Source organism: Silene latifolia, chromosome 2 (assembly GCF_048544455.1).
Source record: "Silene latifolia isolate original U9 population chromosome 2, ASM4854445v1, whole genome shotgun sequence".
NCBI lineage: Eukaryota > Viridiplantae > Streptophyta > Magnoliopsida > Caryophyllales > Caryophyllaceae > Silene > Silene latifolia.
The window spans coordinates 6,346,762-6,374,001 of record NC_133527.1 but is presented as its reverse complement, the minus strand read 5'-3'; the positions used below and the strand labels follow the sequence as shown (position 1 = coordinate 6,374,001).

Genomic DNA, 27,240 nt, shown 5'->3' with positions numbered 1-27,240 from the left:
CTTGCCCAGCTATCTCACAGGCTCATCTCTAGTCCCTACTATTAGCTGGAAGAACAAATATGGAATGTACACAACTTTATTCATTTATCGAAAACATAGAGATTGTTTCCACAAGATCACTGTCTTGGCTTATGGATAAATTATCCCCAAGTAAAATTGTTTTTGCTAGTTTTGCTGTTTTACAGTCGGCAATAAAATCCTTTGAAATCATTGTAAAATTAAATCCGGTTCAGACAAAATGGAGACCTATAATGGTCAGAGGATTGAAAATAAAAATAATAAAATTAATGAGTATCCCCTTAATGATTAAACTTTAGAAAAAGAAGAACTCGAAAAAATATCAGCGAGCATATTAAAAGGGCCGTTACACAGATGTGCGAGGGTAAGACGGTTCTACAGGAGTTTTGCAATCTTAACATTAGAATGCAGTACCCTTTGGAAATAAATTAGTAAACAAGTAAAGGTACAGGGGCTCCTCCGAAGTGGCTTTACTATAATTGCCGTCTGCCGACCTGGAGCCATAGCTTACTGCAACATGTGCCTCTGGTTCCCCTAGCACAGCTTTGAGTGCACTGACTTCGACTCCCAGCACACGATTCCAAAAGTGCAACCCTACGAACTGTAGAGGTCAAATACAACAATGGCAGTACCTATTTGGTATTATGGGTCGGCACACTGATGTAGAATTTGGTGTTCTTGAAGTCATCCAGCAAGGGATTGTAGCCATCTTTGGTTCTAGTTTTTGTTGGTAACCCAAACTCTTCCATGAATGCACTTGTATCAAGCTGCATGTTACAAACGTCGTAGAGTTAAATACATATCTAGGTTTTATGAAGGTGGTTCAAGTGAGGCTCAATTTAGGAAAGAGGAGCAAAAAAACTAGAGAAGAAAAACTCAGTATATTAACTCTTGAAAATTCATCATATCAATTTAAAGACCAAAAGCAGCTTTCTCTGGATAAACTAGTTTTGTTTTGGCAAAAATATGACAATCTGATTGACATAAGAAATTTTGATTTTTGTGATGTGATCTATGAACAAGTAGATCTCATGATATAGCTGATACTAGGTTTATACCTCAGGTTCAACATTCAAGCCTACTGCATTCTATTATGAAAGAAACTGCCGTATTAAAGACGAGACCTTCAAATGAAAATAAGCCAAAGGTTTCATGTTTGTAGTTATTTGCATTTGAAAATAATTTAAACCAACACAAGGTATTTGACTCAAATAGATTAAACGCAGCTCGGTATAGTGCATATTCCACAGAAGCTATATGCCTATATCAATCAAAGATTCCACTTACTGTGATAGTCCGCCTCTTTCTTCCCTCTTTGGCTGGATTTTCCTCGCTTGGTTTTGTCCAACCAGAGCAGTAATGATCTATACGTTCCAAAAGCCAGAAGTCTGTTGGGAAAAATATATCCGCATCACCCTGCAATTGAATTACGTTGAAAAACTTGCTCACTGAGCCAGTAGGGATCATACAACAAATGCACAGATAAACCACAAGACTTTTTTCCATGGCATTGGAAACGCCAGCAAAGGTTAATTACCAACATTCATTCACCATCATGTATAATATGGGACCATGGGAATTTGTGTTTAAGTTTATAGCCAAGGAATTTGACATTAATAAATGGAGATGGGATTAAAAATGAGCTCAGTATGGGAACCCGCAAAAATGATGATTTTTCTCTAAAATAGGCGGATGGAGTCCAGTCAATCTAGTCCGTGTTTTCAACTGGTCATTGTTACCTGTTTTGGATGTCTTCCTAGTAAATAGCTCTCTATAAGGGTGTACTCATTAAAAAAGAAACTCTTTTATGAGGATGCCTTATTCTCTTATTTTTCTTCAATTTTATTAATCAATTTTTCCATACCTGAATAGCTAGGAGGTGATCGTTTTGGGAGTAAGGCTATGTTGTAAAAGACAGAGGTAAACAAAAATAGTTATGGTGGAAAAAACAAGAAAAAAGAAAAACGTAGATGTAATTATGTAAACCAACCTGTGCATCCAGATAGCTATCTTCGTCTACACTGCGACCATCTATCTGCACAGACCAAGTAAATTATTGATGGCTTTATCATACGCCAAAATTATTTATGCTAGCCACTGAAAGTATTCCGAATGACAGTCCTGAGTAGAGTGACTACGCTAATATGATACTGCACCCGGGAGGCCGGGATCTGTACTCTGTAGTTTATACACTGAAGATTTTTGGTCACTGATCCATCAACTTCTACAAGGATGAACGACTATCATAATGAAAAAATTATGCAGGTACCATTCATGCTACACCAAGAGGTCTAGAGGTTATTTTTCAGTGTAGAAATCAGGGGTATACTAAATCAAATTGGGAAAAACAGAAAAAAGCTGTTTCAGGAAATTCAGTCTGTAAATTCTCAGCCTGGACATTACATCTTGAAATGGGTAAGCCAAAAAAAGCACATGATCATGGATCAAGGGAGAAAATGTACTTGAACCCAGCCACAGGAGTCACAATGTCCCATTTGGGTCTCAAACTGAAAGCCCTTGCAATAGGAGCTAAATTTTACTAAAAAGCTTTTAAACACGGCAGTAAACCTATGGATAGCAAAAAAACCAGAGTTATAAGCTGCTATGGAACCTAGAGAGGGATTCACATTCCAAACAAGTCCAAAAACACCCAAGACTTGAGGCAGAAACAAATGGCCATATTAAAGCATGAAATTTGAGCTCTCACTCTACAAAGGAGGAGCCTTACATGGGAAAGAGTTATTTGTCCTGAGCAGAAATAGGGATGACAGTAGTTCATCATAGAATTAAAAAAAACGAGAGAATGGATGTAAGCTATGCGTTATCACCTTAGTTGAGACCAATGGAGCCCTTACACCAGGTATCCTCACATCAGGAAGGTAACTGAAATCGGACGCAATTATGGACATCTTTGGCAGGGTACTATGCAAGGTTTCCAGAAGTTTCTGTAAAAAGGTAGTCATTTCATCACCAAAATTGTCAAAGCTAGCGAGAAACATGTTCAAACTGGAACTCTCTTTACCAAACAGCCAGTTGGAAGCCAACATCTTCGAGGCTTAGGAAACACTTTAGACCAAATGCTTCTTGCAGTTAAAATTAATCCTTGTCCAGGGCCATTGATATCATCGCCTAATATCTCAATGCAACGAGAAATAAGTCTATCTTCTAATGGTCTGTAACACTCAGAAGGAGCTTGCCTGTCAAATGAAACAAACTCAGTCAGCCTACCCTTAAATTTGAGAATTTAATGCTATGCACGACTGCAAACATTAAAAAATAAATGCTCAGCATGAAGACATGAACGTCAGAAAGACAGATTGTAACCTGCAACTCAATCTCCAAGGGTGTAAGTTAACGCAGTTATAATTACAATTTAGACTCAAGTTCAATGTGAACGTCTTCTTTAATAATCAGTTATAACTTATACGTAGTGTCACTACGGGACATATGTTATTTGCTCAACTCACCAACGTAACAATTCAAACTAGCATGCTTTAGAAGGATTCCACAAAATAGGATATTCTCTGGACTTCCCGAATGCAGAATTTAACATCATGAGACACAAAGTTTCAAAATCCTAGGATATCATAATCTAAATTCGGAGTTAAGGTGCTCATTATCTAGAAAACAACCAAAAGAAACACAAGTAACTTGATAATAAATAGAAAAAAATGAACTCTATCCACCTTGTTTAGTGAATCTATAAGCAAAAATTTGAAAACAAAAGACATAATTAATTAATAATATATAAACAAAATTCTCTGGAAAAAACACAAAAGTTCCAGTTATTAGGTAAAGCGGCCATACAAAAATTGAGCAGCAACGGAGGACATTTGGGGGTGCGGGTATGCGATGAACCAACATTAGTCTAAACTCGGATAATCGTGAAAAATGAATTAAAACTCGTTATTCGGGGCTAAAATCGAATAAGTTAACTCCTGAAATGACCTCGGAGACGTGGTAGAAAAACCGGGAGGAAAAGAAACGTACTTCCGTACGACCTCCCGAACAACTCAAATTGAAGTGTATAATAATACATGATTTTCGGGATTCTGTGGTCCCGGAGCAAAATTTTCCGAAAATCACACAAAAGGTTCCTCAGATAAAGAGGCCTCACAAAATTTGAGGAGCAACGGATGGCATTTGAGTGTGCCGGTATGCGTTAAAACATCATTAGTCGAACCTCGGATAATAGCGAAAAATAGATTAATACTCGTTATTTGGGCCTGAAATCGAACTGGTTAACTCCTAAAATGACCTCGGACATGTGGTTGAAAATCCGGGATAAAAAGAAACGTGGTCCGGTACGACCTTTTAAACGGCTGAAATTGAAGTGTACATGATTTTATGGATTCCAGGGAACAAAATTCTGCGGAAATCAGGATCAGATAAAGCGGCAACACAAAATTTCAGGAGCAATGGAGGATATTTGGTGCAGGGTTACCGGATTCGCAATTCGTTCAATTCGCTTTCTTAATTCTAATTAGCGATTCGCTCAATAGAATTACATTATTTTAAAATTCGGTAATTCGTCGAATCCAATTCGCAGAAGGATTATCCTTTTATATCAACAAAGCTAAAAAAAAATCATCTTCCTGTCAGAAATCAAAATCAAATTAAAGCTAAATCTACAAATCTACAATAGTGAATCAAATCATTGTGCTTGGCTTCAAAGTTCAAACTTCAAAATAACCAGGTATCAAATCATTTTTTTTGGTTTTTAGCATATAATCATATAATTCGCTCATCTCAGCGAATAATTCGTTCGCAATTTGGAGGGGGGACGAGCGAATTAGGTAACCCTAATTTGGTGGTGCTAATATGCAATAAAACAACATTCGTCGAATATGAGATAATTGTTAAAAATGGATTAATACTCGTTATTTGGGATGAAATCGAATAGGTTAACTCTTGAAATAACCTCGGGTCACGTGATAGAAAACCGGAAGAAAAAGATAAAGCGGTCACACAAAATTTGAGGAGCAACGGAGGACAATTGGAAGTGCCGATATGCGATCAACCAGCAATCGCTGAACCTTAGATAATCGTGAAAAATGGATTAATACTCGTTATTTGGGCCTAAAATCGAATTGGTTAACTCATGGATGAAAATGAGCGGTCACACAAAAAAGAGACGTTGTCCGGTAAGACCTCCCGAACAACTCAAGATGAAGTATATAATACATGATTTTCGGGATTCCAGGGTCCCGGAACAAAATTCTACGAAAATCACACAAAAGGTTCATCATGTCAGATAAAGAGGCCACACGAAATTTCAAGAGCAACAGAGGGCATTTGAGTGTGTCGATATGCGTCAAACCATCATTAGTCAAATCTCGGATAACCACGAAAAACCGATTAATACTCGGTTATTTGGGCATGAAATCGAATCGGTAACTCCTGAAATGATCTCGGACATGTCGTTGAAAATCCGGGTACGACCTGTCAAACGGCTGAAATTGAAGTGTAATACATGATTTTATGGATTCCGGGGAATTGTTCTTCGAAAATCAGGATTAGACAAAGCGGTCACACAAAATTTCAGGAGCGATGGAGAATATGTGGTGGTGCTAGTATGCGATAAAACAGCATTCGTCGAATCTGAGATAATCGTGAAAAATGGATTAATACTCGTTATTTGAGGCTGAAATCGAATAGGTTAACTCCTGAAATAACCTCGGATACGTGGTAGAAAAATCGGCAGGAAAAGAAACGGAGTCTAGTACGACCTCCCGAACAGCCAAGTGTAATATATGATTTTCGGGATTCCAGGGTCCGGAACAAAATTTTACAGAAATCACACAAAGGTTCCTCGAGTGAAAGAGGGCACACAAAATTTGAGGAGCAACGAAGGGCATTTGAGTGTGCCGATATGTTAAACCATCATTAGTCGAAACTCAGATAATAGCGAAAAATGGTTAATACTCGTTATGTGGGCCTCAAATCGAATTGGTCAGATCCAGAAATGACCTCGGACCAGTGGTTAAAAATCACGAAGAAAATGAAACGTGGTCTGGTACGACCTACGAACGACTCAAATTGAAATGTAAAATACACGATTTTCGAGATTCCAGGAGCCCGAAACAAAATTCTCCGAAAATCAGAAAAAAGGTTTCTGGGATCAGGTAAAGCGACAACACAAAATTTGAGGAGCAACGGGGGTCTTTTGGGGGTGCCTTTATGCGATAAACCAGCATTCGTCGATAACCGTGAAAAATGGATTAATACTCGTTATTTGGGGCAAATATCAAATTGGTTAACTCCTAAAATAACCTTTGACACTTGGACACGTGGTAGGAAAACCAAGAGGAAAAGAAAAGTGGTCCGGTACGAACTCCCGAACAACTCATATTGAAGTGTATAATACATGATTTTCAGGATTCTCACCGGAAATCACATAAAAGATTCCACGGGTCACATAAAGAGGCCACACAAAATTTGAGGAGCAACGGATGGCATTTGAGTGTGCCGGTATGCGTTAAACCATCATTAGTCGAACTTCGAATAACCGCGAAAAATGGATTAATACTCCTTATTTGGGCTTGAAATCGAATTGGTTAACTCCTGAAATGATCGCGGACACGTGGTTGAAAATCCGGGATAAAAAGAAACGTGGTCTGGCTTGACCTCCCGAACGACTCAAATTGAAGTGTATAAATACACGATTTTCGAGATTCCAGGAGCTCGGAACAAAATTCTCCGAAAATCACAAAGAAGATTTCTCGGATCAGGTGAAGCGACCACACAAAATTTGAGGAGCAACGGAAGTCATTATGCGATAAACCAACATTCGCCGTACCTCGGATAACCGTGAAAAATGGATTAATACTCGGTATTTGTGGCTAAAATCGTATTGGTTAACTCCTGAAACGACCTTGGACACGTGGTAGGAAAACCGCGAGAAAAATGAACGTGGTTCAGTACGACGTTTTGAACGGCTCAAATTGAATTGAATAAATACACGATTATCGAGATTCGAGGGTCGCGGAACAAAATTCTCCGGAAAGAACACAAAAGTTTCCGTTACTAGGTAAATCGGCCACACAAAAATTGAGCAGCAACAAAGGACATTAGGGGGTGCGGGTATGCGATAAACCAACATTAGTTTAACGACGGATAATCGTGAAAAATGAATTAAAACTCGTTATTCAGAGCTGAAATCGAATAGGTTGACTCTTCTAATGACCTGGGGTCACGTGGTAGAAAACCAGATGAAAAGGAAACGTGGTCCGGTAGGAACTCCCGAACAGCTCAAATTGAAAGAGTATATAAAGAATTTTCGAGATAGAGGGTCTCGAAACAAAATTCTTCGGAAATCACACAGAAGGTTACTCGGGTTAGATAAAGCGATCACACAAAATTTGAGGAGCAACAGAGGACAATTAGGGTGCTGATATACGATCAACCAGCAATCGTCGAACCTTGGATAATCGTGAAAAATGGATTAATACTCGTTATTTGGTCCTGAAATCGATTTGGTAACTTCTGAAATGAACTCGGACACGTGTATGAAAATCCGGGAGAAAAAGAAACATGGTACGGTACGACCTCCTGATCGACTCAAATTGAAGTGTATAATACACGATTTTCAGGATTACAGAAGCCCGGAACAAAATTCTCCGAAAATCACAAAGAAGGTTTCACGGATCAAGTAAAGCGGCGACACAAAATTTGAGGAGCAACGGAAGTCATTTTGGGGTGCCCTTATGCGATAAACCCGCATTTGTCGAACCTCGGATAACCGTGAAAAATGGATTAATACTCGGTATTTGGGGCTAAAATCGAATTGGTTAACTCCTGAAATGACTTAGGACATATGGTAGGAAAACGACGAGAAAAATGAACGTGGTCCGATACGACGTTTTGAACGGCTAAAATCAAAGTGTATAAATACACGATTTTTGGGATTCCTGGAATAACACAAATGTTCCCGTTATTAGGTAAAACGGCTACACAAAAATTGAGCAGTAACGGAGAACATTTGGGGGTGCGGGTATGCGATAAACCAACATTAGTATAAACTCGGATAATCGTGAAAAATGAATTAAAACTCGTTATTCGGGGCTGAAATCGAATAAGTTAACTTCTGAAATGACCTTGGAGACGTGGTAGAAAAACCGGGAGGAAAAGAAAAGGGGCCCGGTAGGACCTCACGAATAACTCAAATTGAATTATATAATACATGATTTTCAGGATTGCCACAAAATTTTCCGAAAATCACACAAAAGGTTCATCGGGTGAGATAAAGAGGCCACACAAAATTTGAGGAACAACGGAGGGCATTTGAGTGTGCCAATATGCATTAAACCATCATTAGTCAAACTTGGATAACAGCGAAAAATTGATTAATACTCGTTATTTGGGCCTGAAATCGAATTGGTTAACTCCTGAAATGACCTTGGACATGTGGTTGAAAATCTAGGAAAAAAAAGAAAAGTGGTCCAGTAGGACCTTTCAAACGGATGAAATTGAAGTGTGTAATACTCGATTTTCGGGATTCCAGGAGCCCGGAACAAAATTCTCCGCAAATCATAAAGAAGGTTTCTCCGATCACGTAAAGCGGCCACATAAAATTTTAGGAGCAACGGAAGTCATTTGGGGTGCCCTTATGCGATAAACCAGCATTCGTCGAACCTCGAATAACCGTGAAAAATGGATTAATACTTGGTATTTGGGGCTAAAATCGAATTGGTTAACTCACGAAATGACCTTGGACACGTGGTAGGAAAATCGTGAGAAAAATGAACGTGGTCCGGTTCGACGTTTTGAACGGCACAAATTGAAGTGTATAAATACACGATTTTCAGGATTCTCCAGAAATAACACAAGTTCCCGTTTTTAGGTAAAGCGGCCACATAAAAAATTGAGCAGCAACGGAGGACATTACGGGGTGCGGGTATGTGATAAACCAGCATTAGTTAAACCTTGGATAATTGTGAAAAATGAATTAAACTCGTTATTCGGAGCTAACTTCAGAAATGACCTCGGACACGTGATAGAAAAATCGGGAGGAAAAGAGACGTGGTCTGGTACGACCTCCCGAACAGCTCAAATTGAAGTGTATAATACATGTTTTTCGGGATTGTAGGTCCCGGAACAAAATTATTCAGAAATCACTCAAAAGGTTCGTCGGGTCAGATAAAGAGGCCACTCAAAATTTGAGGAGCAACAAGGGGCATTTGAGTGTGCCGGTATGCGCTAAACCATCATTAGTTAAGCATAGGATAACCGCGAAAAATTGATTAAAACTCGTTATTTGGACCTGAAATCGAATTGGTTAACTCCTGAAATTACCTCGGACACGTGGTTGAAAATCAGGGAGAAAAAGAAACGTGGTAAAGTACGACCTCCCGAACGACTCAAATTGAAGTGCATAATACATGATTTTCGGGATTCCGAGAGCCCGGAACAAAATTCTCCGAAAATCACAAAGAAGGTTTCTCGGATCAGGTAAAGCGGCCACACAAAATTTGAGGAGCAACGAAAGTCATTTGGGGTGTCCTTATGCGATAAACCAGCATTCGTCGAACCTCGAATAACCGTGAAAAATGGATTAATACTCGGTATTTGGGGCTAATGGTGCTCAAATCAAATTGGTTAACTCCTAAAATGAACTTGGACACGTGGTAGGAAAATCGCGAGAGAAATGAACGTGGTCCGGTACGACGTTTTGAACGGCTCAAATTGAAGTGTATAAATACATGATTTTCGGGATTGAAGGGCCCGGGAACAAAATTCTTCAGATCACTCAAAAGGTTCGTCGGGTCACATAAAGAGGCCACAGAAAAATTTTGAGGAGCAACAGAGGGCCTTTGAGTGTGCCGGTATGCGTTAAACCATCATTAGTCAAACCTCGGATAACCGCAAAAAATTGATTAATACCCGTTATTTGGGCTTGAAATAGAATTGGTTAACTCCTTAAATGACCTCGGACATGTGGTTGAAAATCCGGGAGAAAAAGAAACGTAGTCCAGTATGACCTTTCAAACCTTTCAAACGGCTAAAGTTGAGTCTATAATACATGATTTTCTGGATTCCAGGGAACAAAATTCTCCGGAAATCAGGATGAGATAAGCGGCCACACAAAATTTCAGGAGCGATGGAGGATATTGTGGTGCTAGTATGAGATATTTGAGATAATCGTGAAAAATGGATTAATACTCGTTATTTGGGCTGAAATCGAATAGGTTAACTCCTAAAATGACCTCGGATTACGTGGTAGAAAACCGGAAGAAAAGGAAAAGTGGTCCGGTACGAACTCCCGAACAGCTCAAATTGAAGAGTATATAAAGAATTTTCGGGATTGTAGGGTCTCGAAACAAAATTCTTCAGAAATCACACAGAAGGTTACTCGGGTTAGATGAAGCGGTCACACAAAATTTGAGGAGCAACAGAGGACAATTGGGGTGCCGATATACGATACCAGCAATCGTCGAACCTTGGATAATCGTGAAAAATGGATTAATACTCGTTATTTGGTCCTGAAATCGAATTGGTAACTTCTGAAATGACCTCGGACACGTGTATGAAAATCCGGGAGAAAAAGAGATGTGGTACAATACGACTTTTTCATAGGCTCGATAATAGAAAGAAGGGGGCTAATCAAGCCTAAAACAGCAGCGCGGAAAGTCCGAATCCGTCACAACAGGAGTGGTTAAGCCACTAAATAACTGAGGGCATTTGAGTGTGCCGCCAGTATGCGTTAAACCATCATTAGTCAAGCCTAGGATAACCGCGAAAAATTGATTAATACTCGTTGTTTGGGCCTGAAATGGAATTGGTTAACTCCTGAAATGACCTCGGACACGTGGTTGAAAATCCAGGAGAATAAGAAACGTGGTACGGTACGATCTCCCGAACGACTCAAATTGAAGTGCATAATACACGTTTTTCGGGATTCGAGGAGCCCGGAACAAAATTCTCCGAAAATCACAAAAAAAGTTTCTTGGATCAAGTAAAGCGGCCACACAAAATTTGAGGAGCAACGGAAGTCATTTGGGGGTGCCCTTATGCGATAAACCAACATTCGTCGAACCTCGGATAACCGTGAAAAATGGATTAATACTTGTATTTGGGGCTAAAATCGAATTGGTTAACTCCTGAAATGACCTTGGACACGTGGTAGGAAAACCTGGGAGAAAAATAAACGTGGTCCGGTACGACATTTTGAACGGCTCAAATTGAAATGTATAAATACACGATTATCGGGATTCAAAGGGTCCCGGGACAAAATTCTCCGGAAATAACACGAAAGTTCCCGTTACTAGGTAAATCGGCCACACAAAAATTGAGCAGCAACGGACGACATTAGGGGGTGCGGGTATGCGTTAAACCAGCATTAGTCTAACCTCCGATAATCGTGAAAAATGAATTAAAACTGATTATTCGGGGTTGAAATCGAATAGGTTAACTCCTGAAATGACCTCGGACACAAGGTAGAAAAACCGGGAGGAAAAGAAACGTGGCATGGTAAGACCTCACATACAACACAAATTGAAGTGTATAATACATGCACTAGGGCTGCACATAAAGTAGACCGGACTGTCCGGTCTTGACTAAATACTATCCGGTCCGGTCTCCGGGTCCACATAATTATTGTGACCGGTCTCTAGTCCGGTCCGGTCGGTCCAAGCAAAAAAAAATAACCTCAAACTACCTTTAAAAATGGAACCGGACCGGACCGGTCCAAACCTGGAAAAAACCGAACCTAAAGGATTCCGTTACGGTCCGGTCCGGGTTCCCACCTTACCGGTTCGGTCTCCGGGTTTGGGATATGGGGTTGTCCGGTCCGCGGGTCTTTCCGATCCGGTCCGGTCCGGACCGGTGAACACCCATACATGCACCAAGTGTATCCCATTAGTAATCACCCGACAATGAGGACATTTGGAAAAATACTTTAGCTGAGCAGGGAAACATTTTACTTCAAGGGGGAAAAAAAAAATTTAAAACATGGTTTTAACTGCATTCTTATACCTACCTATCAGGCTGCTTCTCAACCCACACTTCTTTCCATGGTGAAACTTGATTCTCAGAAAAGATAAGATCATGAGGAAGATTATCCAGAACCTGAATGATTTAACATTTCATTAGTAAGATTATAGCAAATGCATATATAAATTGACAGGGTTATACCCAGATATATCAAAATGCCAATCCTGGCCCTCTACAAGAAGTTATGGAGTCAACATACACATATTTACAAACAACTGAAACAAGTATTAGTGTTTCCCGTACCAAGTCTATCTCACATATATTGAGACACACTTCTCTCTTCAATATCTTTCAATATATATACGCAAATATATGAAATATACTCTTACAAGAGCATTTGCCGTTATGAATCTAATGATATAAGTTACATTGAGTTTCTTAAAAAGTACTCTATGTTTAAAATCGTAAGTCAAAGGCTTATCTTGGAAATGTGAAGACTGCTTATAATATGAAATAGAGTGGGTATAGATTGCTGACCCAAGTGCCTTGAAATCAACTGTCTAGAGCCAAACATCGGTTTTTTTAAAATGCTACAACCCCCTGGGTAAGACTCTCACTATAGTTACTTCGGTATTTACACGGGAGAAGCCGGACATTGGTGACAGTGGATGCAGGAAACCCCACCAGCTTGTATCATATGTAAAAGTAGGAAGATAAAGGGTGATTAGCTGATTCCCATCTGCACACCCATGGCAGGAGGAAGAGCGAAGTAAAAGGAATTTGGAATGGGCAAAAATAGGTTTTAATTTAAACACAAATAATGCAAATATGCAAGGCAATGATAAATTGAAATATGAGAGACCAAATATTGCTTTTACTTCGGTTCCACATATATTACACTCATAGAAAACAATGGCGGAGGATAGTCAAATCATATTCCACACCAATCAAGTCAGTTCCCTTCCCCCAAGTCCCGTTCCTATAACTAAAGGTGGCGATCGGGTCAGATGGGCTGGGTCGCATATCAGGTCAGCCTACCTTTCCAATCGAGTCGGGTCGGGTCAAATTATGTACTGGGTTGGGTCGGGTCACTATTGGTCTAGTTACTTAAATCGCATTTACTTCAATTTTTGACCATTAAGTTTAGTTTTCGACCATTCTTTGGTTTACTTACTTCATTATTAGGTCAAACATATCAATTTAAATTTTAAACACTAAATCGCTTTCATTTTGATCAATATTAAGCTTAATAGTTGTCGGCTCATCAATTTAATCGGGTCAATATCGGATTGGATCGGGTTTGGGTCACTGATTATTAGGCCGTGTCAGGTTACATGCCATCATCGGGTCTGGTCAGATCGGTTTCTGTTTGCAACATCCTCGGGTTTGCTCGGGTTCGGGTCGGCTTAGACTTGCCTGCTCTACCTATAATCAACAATTGGCAGTCTAGGTGTATTTGAAACTTGTATGCCATCTATCACAATTTTTTCCCCACTAATTCCCGAGTGGCCCTACCACTAGCCACTGCCCTTCTCCAAAGAAGACTCTTCTCTTCTGACCTCTTTAATTTCTTTACTGCATCAACACGTGGATATCACTAAACATTGGACGACAGGGGTGAAGTTCTGCAAACCTATGTTACTCCGATACTTCACTTAGTTGCCGTATTCCCTATCCGATACGTATTTTGTCGGATACGATACGATAATTTGATACTTCATTTAGACCAAAATATAGAAAATTTCGCACAAAATAGCCGTATCCGATTAGTAGACGAGTCTAAGTAACAAAGGTGCAAACTCAAACCTACTAGCCCTGCATGTTGTGCATAAAAGCTTGTATAATAATGCGGAAAATTGAAAACAAAAGCGCAAAAAAAAAAAAAAAAAAAAAAAAAAAAAAAAAAAAAAAAAACTTTGCCGTAAGGCATACGCCACCATTTAAGACTCAAAAGTTCGTTAATTTACTCACCTCACTCATTGTTCATGGCCTATTCTACTTGTGTGTCTTCGGTAATACTTTTATAAAAGGGTTACACCTAACTTTCATCTTTACTTCTAATCAAACGACGACAAGGCATGAAATCCAGGTGAGATTCTAGCCGTACACTTCAGTAGCCAACCGCCAACCAAAGATAGGGATTCGAAGGGAATCTTGTTTAGTCAATCACCTAATTGAAAATGACAATGCACAACAGTACCAGGTAAACATGGGGTGATAGAAATGACATACCTCTAGCATTATGACCCAACAAGGTTCCTTCTGTACATCACCTAAACACAAATATAATAATACTATTCAGTTCAACAATATTTTAGGAATAGCTCAAAATAAAATATACAAAGACAAGACCATTCAATGTATGTCTAAGGAATAATTTTAGCAGCATATTCAGATTCCAGAAGCACATCAATGAATTGAATAATGAGTACTGCAAGTGTGCAACGCATCCCAAACAAATCAGCTGCCTTCCTGTTACTCTATCCCACCACCCCATAAAAACAGAAAAGTCAAGAGTTGTCGCAGCCTTATCGAGAAACACAAATATTTACTCTTCAAGTAGCTCCATATATTGCAACATCAACCTTCACATAGAAAGGGCGACGAATTGTCTCTGCAGTAAACTAGTTTGAAATTCCAACTCATGCTGAAACTCTTTGCACTTTTAGTTCTAAAGTTTCCGTACAAAAGGTCGTCTACCACAGTCGCTCAAATACACACACTCGAATGAGATAGCATATGTTCTAAGACACCTCAACATTGGTCACTTGTTTGGGGATAGCATAGATCAGATTTTGGCCGACTAGAATGAGAGACGTTTCTACTAGTTTAACAGTAATAAATATTCAAATATAAGAGGGAACACACCCCACCCATTCCGGTCTGCAGCATCACGGCATTCAACCTTAAATCTTGACTTATGACTTTCAACTTGCCCAACAGTCTCCCTTTGTTTTTCAGCCAGAGAAGGACTAATTTCAACTGATCTGCAGCACAAAGATCAACAGCGTTTCTCAAAACTGCAGCTTTTGATCAGAAAACACAAAACACTTGCCATCAAGATACAATGACTAGCAACATTAAATTAAACCTTGATTACATAACCAACCATAGCGGTATAAAATTTTCAATAGCCCATTACTGCTTGAAAGAGAGGTTAAAAAAATACCCCCCCCCCCCCCCCCAAACCCAAAAAAAAAAATTAATTATTAGTGTGAAAAAGTTATAAATTCCCTATCACATTAAGACTTCAAATTTTCAATTTTAAGGAGTTTTAATTACGGACTTTTCCTAGTTGCAAGTGGTCTCTTGTTTCCATTAAGTTTGACAATACCAATGGCCATGGGACGGAGAGAATATATATGGCAATTTGATAAAAGGATGGAGTTATTTTCTTCTGAAGTCGTAAACTACGCAAGAAGTCAAGCACAGACCGATAAACATGTCAAGGTAAGATATGCACATATTCATCATTACAAAGAGGACTGCACAAGCGAGAGACCTAAAGTGTGCAAATAGCTTTTGACCTTAAATCACTATAAATTGTGATGTGTGTGAACATAGCCAAACCGAGGACTTTGAAAAAAAGGCAGGCTTGCTTAACAATAATCTCTCAACCAGGTGAATTACTAGTTCCTACATTTGCCCGGCTACTACTTCTACGCACTAAGGCACTATTGGACTGAAACACTCTGAACAAAACTGAAATGAAATAAATGATATGAACTAAGCCGAGTCAAATGAAATGAGCTGAAGTGAAGTGAACTGAAATTAAGGCTGTGTTTGGATTGAGATTTTTGGAGGGAAAAGAAAGGGAGGGAGAGTAAGACTTAAAATCCCTTGTTTGGTTGGCAAATAAGGGTGGAGGGATTTGGAGGGATCCATTTTCCCTCCTCCAAGGCAAATCAAAATCTCTCCACAATAGGCAATATTTGGAAGGAAATTGTATCCAAACACCCACATCCCATTTTCCCTACCCTTCCCTTCCCTCCCTTTCTCTTCCCTCCTTCCCCTCCCCTCCCTTTCCCTCCACTTTTGCTATCTAAACACACCCTAAATCTATACTATGGTAGAGGGAAAGGGAGGGGAGGGGGATAAAGGAAAAGGGAAGGGAGGGAATAGAAGGGGAGGGGGAATAGAGTATGGGATCCAAATTCCCTCTAAATCTATCCTATGGTAGAGGGACTTTGATTTGCCTTGGAGGAGAGAAAATGGATCTCTCCCCCTTTATTTCCCTCCATCCTCATTTGCTAACCAAACAACGGTTTTTATATTTCTTTCCTCCTCCCTTTCTTTTCCCTCCAAATCCCTTAATCCAACAAAGCCCTAAGTCCGAGAGAATGAGGCCTAATCCACTTTTGTTTGTCTTTCATTTATCATCCTTGCTACCTTCTACTTTCAGAAAATTTCCTCCAACACAGATTTCCCAGGGCTCAAGATACAACCCCCTCACGAGTTTGACTGTTTAAACGGAAAGCACATGCAAGACTCAAGCATCCAAGGTTGCCCAGAACATTTGGAGAACAGCAAATACTCTCGAGGAGCTTCTGCCATCATTGTCATTTCTTATTTGAAAAACTTTGCAAGGACAAAGCCACATAAGACATAGAAAATATATTAACACGACAATTCTACAAAAAGATCGGCTGATTTATTTCATAAACCCAAACAAGGTGAATAGTGAACTTACGTGTAAGTCATGGTGTTGTAAACTCGTGGAGGAGCATTCAACATTATATAATCCATAATACCCTTTGCACAAGTCCCTGATCCACCACCTATTTCATAGATCTGAAATGAACAAATATAAAGCACTGATGAGATATTATATCCACGCTAGGGCTCATTAAAGCCAGGTTGTTATACCTAAGACTTTATAGTCGATTACCATAATAAAAATAGCTTCATTTCAGATATGGGAAAAAAATGTACTCACTTTTAACGGAACTGAAAGATTAGCTGTCCGCATAATGGCTTCAGCAATCCATTGAGCATACCAAGGCTGCAAAAGAAAGATTAACAGAACTGTTTTGTAACAGAAAAAAGAGAGTGCCAATTTGATCATCACTGAAGAACACACAACATTAAAGCATGCAATTTCAAGTGAGGTATCCTGGCAGACACAATCAAGTTCATATCCATATCCCAAGTCCCAAAACCCTTCAGTATAAACTAGAAGGTCACAAAAACGCAAGAGTCTTGTATTGAACCCAACAATTCATTAAATTCATCTAAGATAGTGTAACCATACAACCCTGAGACACATACTGAGAAAGTGACAACGATATTAGACCTGTTAGAGAGTTCATACTTAAGCATCTTACGAGGTTGATGATCCTTTCCCTTCCATACTAAAAAAACGTCACATTATTCTAGAGCCACTAACAAGAACCCTGCCTCAATTACCTTAAAGAACATATGAAACGCACATTTTTTTCTTTTTACAGAAATTGGGCACACATTACCTAACTTCTAATTTACTGAGAATAAGAGCCCTAAAATAAAGTTAAGCCAGACATTTTACAGAAGTTCTCAAATGCTACAATCAAACAGCTGAATAACAAAAAAAAAAGTGCAATTTATAAAAGAAAATTATGTACTTGTGCCAGAAAATCAGAGACTTAACCTTAAAGAGCTCCACCGGAGTAAACCATGATATCTCACTCTGCTTGTAAATCTTGTTTAAATGCCGCAAATACGCTTTCCTGCCTAAATATAAAGTTGAATGTGGTTATGTGACTGCCTAATTAATAGTTGCAAAAGCAAATACTGAAATATACGACAAGCAAGTCGAGCACTCAATTATCAAACTTCAACCTTCTGGAAATTAGGGTGATAAAGCAGCGAATGTATGAAACCTCGAATACCAAAAAAAAAGGGAACCTTGAAGTTGATTGAACTTGATGCTAGTTTCCAAAACACCAACAGGACCAGATCTCTTGGAGAAGTAGCCATAATTAGGGTGATAAAGAGCCGAATGTATGAAATCGCGCACCTAAAACAACACATACATCAAATATACCTGATGCATTACCATCTTTTACAAATTTATTTGAACATACAATTTATTAAAACAGAAGTGGCCATCATCAGGGTTATAAAGCGTCAAAACTCAGAGTATTCAAAAAAACCTGTTGAAAAATTATCATCCATTGCAAATTAATTCAGTCATACCATTTATAAAACAGAAGAAGCAGCCATCATGATTACCATCTATTACGAATTAATTTGATCATACAATTTATTAAAACAGAAGTGGCCAGCATGAGGGTTATAACTTACAAACCGCCAAAAGTATTCAAGAATACTTGCGGCATTACCTAATACATATAAATTTGATCATACAATTAATTAAAACTGAAGAAGTAGCCATAATTAGGGTTATAAAGCACCAAATGTATGAAATCCCCAACCGAAAACAACACAACAACATTAATCTAGTTCCTCAAGGGCTCCCGTAACTTGCAAGGTAGAGGGGTCGGATATACGCAAGCACGCAACCTTGCCCTTCTGCTAGCAACACAAAGATACTGTTTCCGAATGACCCAAGACAAATGTTGTGTCGAGAACACCACGGCACCACCTAATGACCGTTACTTCACAATTATAAGAAGCAAAACAATTTAGCAAGCCATTTTTGCTTTATTCCATCCTAATCCATAACCAAATAATAACGAGTCTTTGATTCCATTGGAACTGAACTTTAAATAACACATACATCAAAAATACATGCCACATTACCATCTAGTACAAATCAATTCGATCACACAATCAAGTAAAACTGAAGAAATATGCATAATTAGGTTAATAAAACGCCAAAAATGTAAATAAATCGCACACTTCAAACAATTAATACATCAAAAATACATGCCGCATTACCATCTACTACAAATTAATTCAATCATACAATTAAATAAAACTAAAAAATGAGAAATACCAGCATAGGCTGTTGCGCATCGGCGGAAGTGGAGAAGGAGGCGGTAGAAATCGGTGTAAAAGCTGAGACTGTCGAAGGTGCGATCAACATTTATTAATGGTGATAATTTACATTAATTAGCTGAAAAATAGGGAGAGGAAGAGAGAGAAAGAGAGTATATACCTTTAGGAGATCGTCGGAGAAGAAGAGAGATGGTGATTGGAGTGATTGAGCGACGAAGAGACGCCATTGATGAATGATGTGAGCTTGTTTGTTGTTAAACCCTCTTTGTTGTTTCTTACAAAAATGGAGAGGGTTTAACAAATGTTGGATGAATGATGGGATGGCATAATACCACAACAAAATTACTAATGCCACTCGTTTTTGTGGTACCGTAAATAGTAGTAATATTTTATTAGATTTGTCTTGTATTGGTGTGCCATTAACAAAAGGGTTGTGGCAATATCAATTTTCATGAATGATTCTCTTTCCGTCTCAGACTCTCAGTCAATTGTGTCATTTGGATGCGTTGTTAATTGAGGTAATTTGAATCGGGTTAAACGTTAATTAAATTATGTCAACAATAAGTGAGGTTTAAATTGAATAAGCTTTCGGAGTGTTTATGAATCTAGTCAACCATGTTTAATTTGGGTTAAGTTTAGGTGTCTTTTTGTCACTTAAGGTGGCTTCAGGTAGGGACGTAGGGTTACGTCCCGTGGGACGTGAGTTAATTTAGGTCCAGACGGGGCAGGTTGGATACTTTTGCTAATTCGATTTATGTCATGAAACCAACTCAACGAAAAGCTTAAGCTGATAGTTGAAGTCCCTAGATCGATTTTATACGCTAACAGTTTCTGTCCAACTTCATGTTTTGAGTATGGACGGAGTTTGACCAGATCGTGAGTATCAACTCTCATGACTTCAGCAGCTGAGATACCCGACATATGCACTTACATAAATATATATGGAGTTGTATAATCATGTCAGGTTTGTTTCTGCATTGGATAGATTATTATCAAGTCATTTCGTGTGGTGATCGCTTGATCGGTTTGGGTCGATTGCTTACATGTCGGGACATGTTCAGAGTCATGTTTATTAATGTTTTTATCAATTTGTTACATCCAATGTTGTCAGGATCGGGATTCTACTTTGGATCGATGGGGAGGGTAGGATCGAATCGGTAGAATCGGATCGTAGAATCGCAAGATTCTACAAACTCGCTAAATATAATTTTTTATATAGTAAAAATACATAATTGAAAATCAAAACACTTATTTATTAATATTTATTCATAAAATATTGGTAATTAATGATTTTAGTATCATTGAATGAACAACTTACACGAAATTTGGGTTTTATGGTGTCATTATATAAAAATATATATTAATTCTTTTTACTATGGAATCGGATCGTAGGATCGTAAAACCGTAGGATCGTGTTATGATCCCATCTCTAGAAAATTTCAAATTAATAGGATCGTAAGATTCTACAACTATGATAGAATCGTAGGATCCAGGATCGGTCAAGCATTTTTGGATCGTAAAATCGTAGAATCGTTGGATCGATTCGCGATTCTGACAACAATGGTTACATCAATAGGTAAATCATGAATAGGGGTTTCTGCTTATTAGCTATCAACAATTCAACATTTTGTTTATCAAAGTACGCGTCAAGTCGTAAACTACTGGTTAAATTAGGCCTATCGCTGTTATGTTTCTGGTTTATTCAGCCATTCAGGTCATTGAATTTGGTCTGTCAAAACCAGGGTATGTATGATTTTGATTATAATCTATACGAATTACACTATGTTCAAAATACCTTTAATTGACGTTGAATTATTCCGAGTGATGGACCAGAAGAAGAATGATGGGAATGTGAGTTTCAGAGAATAAGTCTATGCTACTGTAGTACTGTTAGCCCGAAATTGACTATGATGAAGAAATTCCTGATAATGTTGCTATACTTCAAATAGGAAAGCCAAAGACTGTGTAAGACTTTCTTACCTTTTGATAATAAGCTTTAGAATTTCAGGTGTCGTCTAGGGTTTACCTCGAAAAATCATCTTGAAATCTTAAAACAATACTGATGCTGTCCGTAACCAAAACAACAGCATTATCCCATATATCGTCTCAGTAGCTCCTGTAAACAATGTGGTAAAAGGTATTGAATGTTCATTGTCTGATTCTCGTGTTAACAGCACAGAGACGCTGTTTTCGACTTTGCAGTACTCCCAGAGTATACAACTTACAGAATGTTCCTAATTCTTTTTTCTCCTCCTACAGGAAAAACTGCTGTATGATTTTCCACTTTTTACGGATTTTCTGGTGTATAACTCGTAAAATTCAATGAAAAACATACAGCACAGAAATAACATGCTTTTCTTGGATAATCGATAAACAAACAAAACTAATCCACCCATTACTCGTAGATACATATGATACTGATGGATTATAAAGCGAAAAATTCAACAGAGGGAAAATAAAATTACGAGTGCTACTGAAGTCCTAATGCCTGAATTCTTCGAATATATGACAAAGAAAGAGCATTTCTTTGCTTCCATTCTTCTACCCCTTCTTTACGGCTTTCTACAAGGCGCAAACTGTTTCCGTCTAAAATGCTGGCAATCTGTCTCATACTTGGTCTTAACAAAGGGTCAGAATGTGTACAAGCCAGTCCCAGCATTACCAGTCTAACAAACTGTTTTAAGTCATACTGTCCGTCCATGTTCGGGTCAGCTAGTTCTTCTATACACCTCAATGTACCCTCAAATTCGCGAACCCTTTTGACTAACATCACCTCAGGATGCCTACAATCGACGGCCATTTGTCCGGTTATGACCTCTAGAACAACAACTCCAAAGCTGTAGACATCGGCTCCTGTGTTGGCTTCTCCTGAATTCATGTATTCTGGAGCCATATACCCAAAAATCCCACGAACCGAGTCTGTGGTGCTAGGTGTTACATGGTGGTCATGCTCATTTCTGGTTAGGAACTCGGCTAGAGCGAAGCTGGTTAGCCTTGGGTTCATGTCTGGGTCGACGACTACAGAAGACGAGGTAATGTTCTTGTGAATAACCTGTTCATCCCATTCCTCGTGTAAATACAGAACCGCTGATGCAAGCGACCTTATTATATTATACCGATGACTCCATTTAAGGACATTGTTATGTTGTTGATGATGGAAGAGCATATGGCTTAAAAGACGACTTGCTAAATAGTCGTAAACAACGAGCATTTCTCCTTGTTCAGTGCACCATCCTCTGAGCTGTATCAGGTTTCTGTGACGTAGTCTCCCAAGGTTTTGTAGCTCAGTTGAGAACCGGGCACGCAGAGCCGGGCATGTCTTCATGTTTAATCTCTTCACCAGGACATGGTGACGGTTTTCGAGGAATCCATGGTATGCCGTTCCAAAGTCCAGCTCAGCTACTCGATACTTATCAGAGAAATTGTCGGTTGCTGATATAATCTCCTGGAATGATATTTCTCTTGGCGTCTCAACCACGGGAAAATGTTTTCCCGAGCTTGAACCTGAACCTGAGCCTGAACCTGAACCTAAACAAGGTTTTTTGCCTGAACACGAGTTTGAACGTTCACCATCGTCTGCAGTGACAAATATGGTCTTACCAACCGCGGTAATGTAGATTGTAGAAGTAGTCGAGTCATCCGTCTTGTGACTAGTAAAAGTAATAGTCGTCGACTTTCCGGAACTAGTATCATCAGAAGAAGATGACATGGAAATGTACAAAGGATGAGTCTTGAAAGAAGGAAGAGCAGGAAGTTTACCCATAACATTACCACAAAGAGCATCAAGGACCCATTTCATATTGGGCCGAGATTTCGGGTCATGGACCGTACATAAAAGCCCAATATGAATCAACCGTTCCATTTCATATAGCGCATATGACCCGTCTGGAAGCCTTGGATCAGCACCTTCTAGAAACTTCCCTTGGTCCGCCAGTCGACGGACCCAATCAAGTAATATAATCTTGTCGTCCGGGTAAGCGAGATCGACTGCTCGTCTACCCGAAACAACTTCTAAAACAACAATCCCGAAACTAAAAACATCGGATTTAGCCGTTGCAACGTACCGTTTTAGAAAACTTTCTGGAGGTAAGTACCCAATTGTACCTCCAATTCTCGTAGTTTCAGCTAGCTTGAATTGATCGTCGTAGTCTCTCATAGACGGAGCTTTAATCCGTGACTCGAGATCGTGATGTTCGACCCAACGAGCTAACCCGAAATCGCCAAGCCTAGCGTTATAACTCGAGTCCAACATAACATTACTACTTTTCACGTCTCGGTGAATTATTTGTGTCTCTAATTGTTCATGTAAATAAAACAGCGCTGCCGCAAGTCCTATGACTATACGGCGGCGCTGTTCATAATCTAATCCCGAACCAGGAGTCTCGACTCGTTTGAAAAGTACCCGGTCGAGACTCCTGTTCGGCATGTAGTCATACACAAGGAGTAACTGGTCTTCATGTACACACCACCCGCGGAGCCTAACCAGGTTGCGGTGACGCAAATGCGCCACTGCAACCAGCTCCGCGGCAAAAGTCTTTTCAATAGTCTCACGGTTTTCAGCCACACACTTAACCGCGACTTCAGTCCCGTCACTCGGTAAAACCGCCTTGTAAACCCGACCAAACCCGCCCGACCCGAGAAGCTCCGTCTCGTTAAACCCTTTACTACCGATGTAAAGCTCGGCGTAACTAAAAATCCTCGGCTGATTTTTACCGTCCACCTTGGTAGTAAACTCGACTCCGGTTATATCATGAAATGACAATTGTCGAGTAACATTATTTTTACCTTTGGTAAAAATAAATGGACCGTCGCACCCACAATAGACCCGCCTTAACGTGTTTTTAATAAAGGACAAGAGTCGATCGTGGCAGGTGCGACGGTCCTTCCTTGGACATGACTCTTCCTTCGGAGAAGTCGTCGAGTCGGGTTCGCCGACGTCTTCGGCTATGTCAATTGTAGGAAGAATGTAACATAGTTTGCTTAGAGGCATTTTTAGTGTTTTTTTGAGAGATTAGCATAACATAGGTGTAAAAATGGCGATTTAATTTGAAATAATAATGTGGGTTCGGAAATTATTGGTGTTTATATTTATGTGGGAAAAGTTGTATAATATGGTACATCACAGATTATGTGAAATGGATTTATAATGGAGGCATAGATAGTGCTTTTATTCAACATGGGGTTAGGTTGCACGGTTGAAATTTTGGTATGGCAAGTCAGCTAAAGCCTTTTTAATTTGTGTGTGATTATCATCATCTCGTCTCACTATAATTTAATTCTCCGCTTTTTGGACGATCGGAGATAATCCGCAACCGCTACTTTATTGTAGGAGGGAGATTCGAATTTGTGACCTATTATTATTATTAATACTTTCGTTTTAAAAAATTAGTTTAAAGTCATGTTCTTTTCGACTTAATTTCGACTTTCATTCATATCGATTGAGTTAATTGATTCAAAAGAAATTTCGATTAATTCAAATTTTTATTTTATTTCAAATTTCTATTCAATTCAAAGAAATTTCAATTTAGTTCAGTTTCATTCAATACAACTGAGTTCAGCTTCATTCAGCCTAGGAAAACATCAGGGCTAAGATATGCCTAACTTATATACGTTTTTAGTTCAATGTTATTATAAATTATTGTGCAAATTCGGGCATAATGACAACCATAAATGAAACCGAAGGAGATCGTGCGACCCTTTTAATCGATCATGTGAGACAACAAATTACATTAATCCTATTTATGTTATTTATTTCAGCTCTATTCAATTCAGCAAATTTCAATTCAGTTCAGATTCATTCAAAATACACTTCAGTTGAGTTCAGCTTCATTCAGCCTAGGAAAACAACAGGGCTAAGATATGCCTAACTTATATACGTTTTTAGTTCAATGTTAGTATAAATTATTGTGCAAATTCGGGCATAATGACAACCATAAATGAAACTGAAGGGGATCGTGCGACCCTTTTAATCGATCATGTGAGATAAAAAAAAATTACATTAATCCTATTTATGTTATTTATTTTAGATTCGAGTCACAAATCTATAATAATGACATTAGTTTTCGCTCCGGGTTTTAATACTAAATTTTGGTATTGTAATGCATTGGATATTCGAAGTTTTGATATTATAGATCTACTAGCGGAAGTGAATTGAGAGGATTGGGTGATCAATTATTTTCTGATCCCATCAATTTTAGTATCATATATATGAAGTACAGCTATGTTATTTTCATTTATTAGTTTCTTCTTTATTCGCCGGCTTGTCTCTAGAACACTTTGAATTATCCACGTAACATAGGACCACGCGTTCTACTTCTAATTCTAGCTTCATACGATCTGAAATAAAACGGATCAAATGTTAAGATTTTTTAATAGAATATAATCATTTAATAACAAAATGTTATAACTAAAGTTGTCACTTTTTACCCTAAAAATGATACTAACATTTTATAAAAACTAGTAACATTTTACCGTAAAATGACTACATTTAATCCGTCTTATTTCAAACGGAAACTAGTCAATCTGAAATAAGAATTTGCATTCTAGAGGGGCTTACAATATAAAGTGTGATTGAAGTGCCACCTTATGTTAATACAAGTGAATTAAAAATAATCACATTCCCATGCATTTAGGGTCCGTTTGGATTGAAGGAATTGGAGAGAAGGGGAGGTGAGGGAAAGGGAGGGATTTAATTTCCTTTGTTTGGATAAAAAATATGGGAGAAAGGAAATGGAAGGGGAGAGAAATGAGAGGACTTATTTTCCCTCCTATAGAACAAATTATAATCTTTCCAAGGGTGGCAAGATTTGGAAAGAAAACATTATTTGGACTCTAATTATACCACCACCATCCTTCAATCCTCCATCCATTCTTCATCTCCCTCCTTCCTCCCCTTCCATTTCCCTTCATAATTTTTGTTATCCAAACACCCACATTCCATTTGCCCTCCCCTTCTCTCCCCTCCCTTCACCTCCCCTCACTCCCCCTCCCGTCCCTTTCCCTCCTAAAATTGTATCCAAACGGACCCTTAAAGTTGTCTATTCATACTAATTGACTATGAAAAACTATTTTTATTCAAAAAGGAAACTCGTATAAAGACTCGATTTAGCAACTCGAGAACAAGCATATATACGAAAATCGAATGTCCAAGTATATACGAAAAGTCTTTTGTGATTGAATGTGATTTACTTTAAATATTCGATTGATTTGGGAAAAAGATATGGCATACGAAAGTATTTTTAAACGTAGTTGCTCATTCATGGACAAAGATTACTCATTTATGGACATTTTGCCATTATTTTTCCATACCTTACCCTTCTCCCTAAAAACAAAATACACAAACTCTCTCTTAATTCTCTTCCTCATAAAATTAATCAAATTCGTCAAATTACTCATTATGAACGCTAATTTTAATGTCGATTTAAGTAATAATTCGAATTTATTAACTTTATTAAGTATTTTACATCAAATAAGGGGATTAATTTAACTTAAACTTATAAAATTAGGGTTTGATTGTCAATGACGAAGAACAAAGGAAGCTACCATTCATATGACATTTCAATCGCTGAAAATTTCCGTGTTTGAAACAAAATTGAGAGAGCTGCAAAGTACTTCGTATTGGTTATGTCTAACACAAAATCTCATTGAAGACGGCACGTATCCGTCACTTTGGAGTGACGGATATTATTTCCTCTCACAAATGACCCAAATAGAGGAGAGAGGGAAGCACGTGGGGGTGCCTCCACCTTGTCCCCCTATCCATTTTGTGAGTGGCATTACCCGTCACTTGCTCTGACCCGTCTTCAGCAAGACTAATTGTATGTCTAAATACACCCACTAACCTTGTGCCTAGTACAACACTTGTTGATTTAGTATCGTAAAATCAACAAATCATTGAATAATTCTGAAACTGCTTCATCAACTTTACAACATGATTGATCCAGCAATGGTGACCTTAATTATGTTAATAGTACTTCCTCTGTGATGGTCCGGTGATCTGGGTGGTGCGGTGGTTGGTTGGTTACTTAGTTTGAGTCAATTGAGAGATTTATTGGATTGAAATAAGATGTGAAAGATGCATGAGGGTGTAGAATGAGAAGGGTATAATGGTCATTCATGTCCATAATTGAGTAAATCATGTCCATGAAAGAGCATAACCCTTTTTAAAGACTTCACAAAATAATGTTTTTCAAGCCATGTAACTAATATTACGGTCTTGAGAACAAGATCATTTTAGTTATCATTAGTAACATCTGATATAGAGTTAATTGAATGCGATCACATTGTGAGTGCCTAAAAACATTAATCACAAAATTTTTTAACCTAGTAACTGATACGAAGGCAGGCCGCAGT

The 27,240-nt window shown here is 38.6% G+C and overlaps 2 protein-coding genes across 2 annotated transcripts; both read right to left on the bottom strand.

The window, feature by feature from the left end:
• Positions 1–231: 231 nt before the first annotated feature.
• On the bottom strand, positions 232–19,223 carry LOC141642140 (protein arginine methyltransferase NDUFAF7 homolog, mitochondrial). The gene is made up of 14 exons (XM_074450834.1): positions 19,049–19,223; positions 18,887–18,954; positions 17,833–17,944; positions 17,576–17,658; positions 16,886–16,951; positions 16,640–16,740; positions 14,818–14,936; positions 14,182–14,222; positions 11,996–12,084; positions 3,041–3,215; positions 2,847–2,963; positions 2,009–2,053; positions 1,306–1,434; positions 232–785 (listed from the first exon to the last, which is right to left on the bottom strand). Exons 1-14 carry the CDS (start codon positions 19,113–19,115, stop codon positions 651–653), a joined length of 1,347 nt encoding a protein of 448 aa, XP_074306935.1. The 5' UTR covers positions 19,116–19,223; the 3' UTR covers positions 232–650.
• A 1,983-nt stretch (positions 19,224–21,206) lies between these two features.
• On the bottom strand, positions 21,207–24,116 carry LOC141642139 (receptor like protein kinase S.2). Its single transcript, XM_074450833.1, has one exon. It carries the CDS (start codon positions 23,876–23,878, stop codon positions 21,359–21,361), a length of 2,520 nt encoding a protein of 839 aa, XP_074306934.1. The 5' UTR covers positions 23,879–24,116; the 3' UTR covers positions 21,207–21,358.
• Positions 24,117–27,240: the final 3,124 nt, after the last annotated feature.

Bases quoted from the DNA above. Each gene is read 5' to 3' on its own strand.
- LOC141642139 (XM_074450833.1), bottom strand. From the start codon at position 23,878: ATGCCTCTAAGCAAACTATGTTACATTCTTCCTACAATTGACATAGCC.
- LOC141642140 (XM_074450834.1), bottom strand. From the start codon at position 19,115: ATGGCGTCTCTTCGTCGCTCAATCACTCCAATCACCATCTCTCTTCTT. The intron at 2,964-3,040 runs GTAAAGAGAGTT...ACCTTTTTACAG, and splicing joins GGCTTCCAACTGGCTGTTTG to AAACTTCTGGAAACCTTGCA. The intron at 1,435-2,008 runs GTTGGTTTACAT...ATTCAATTGCAG, and splicing joins ATAGCTATCTGGATGCACAG to GGTGATGCGGATATATTTTT.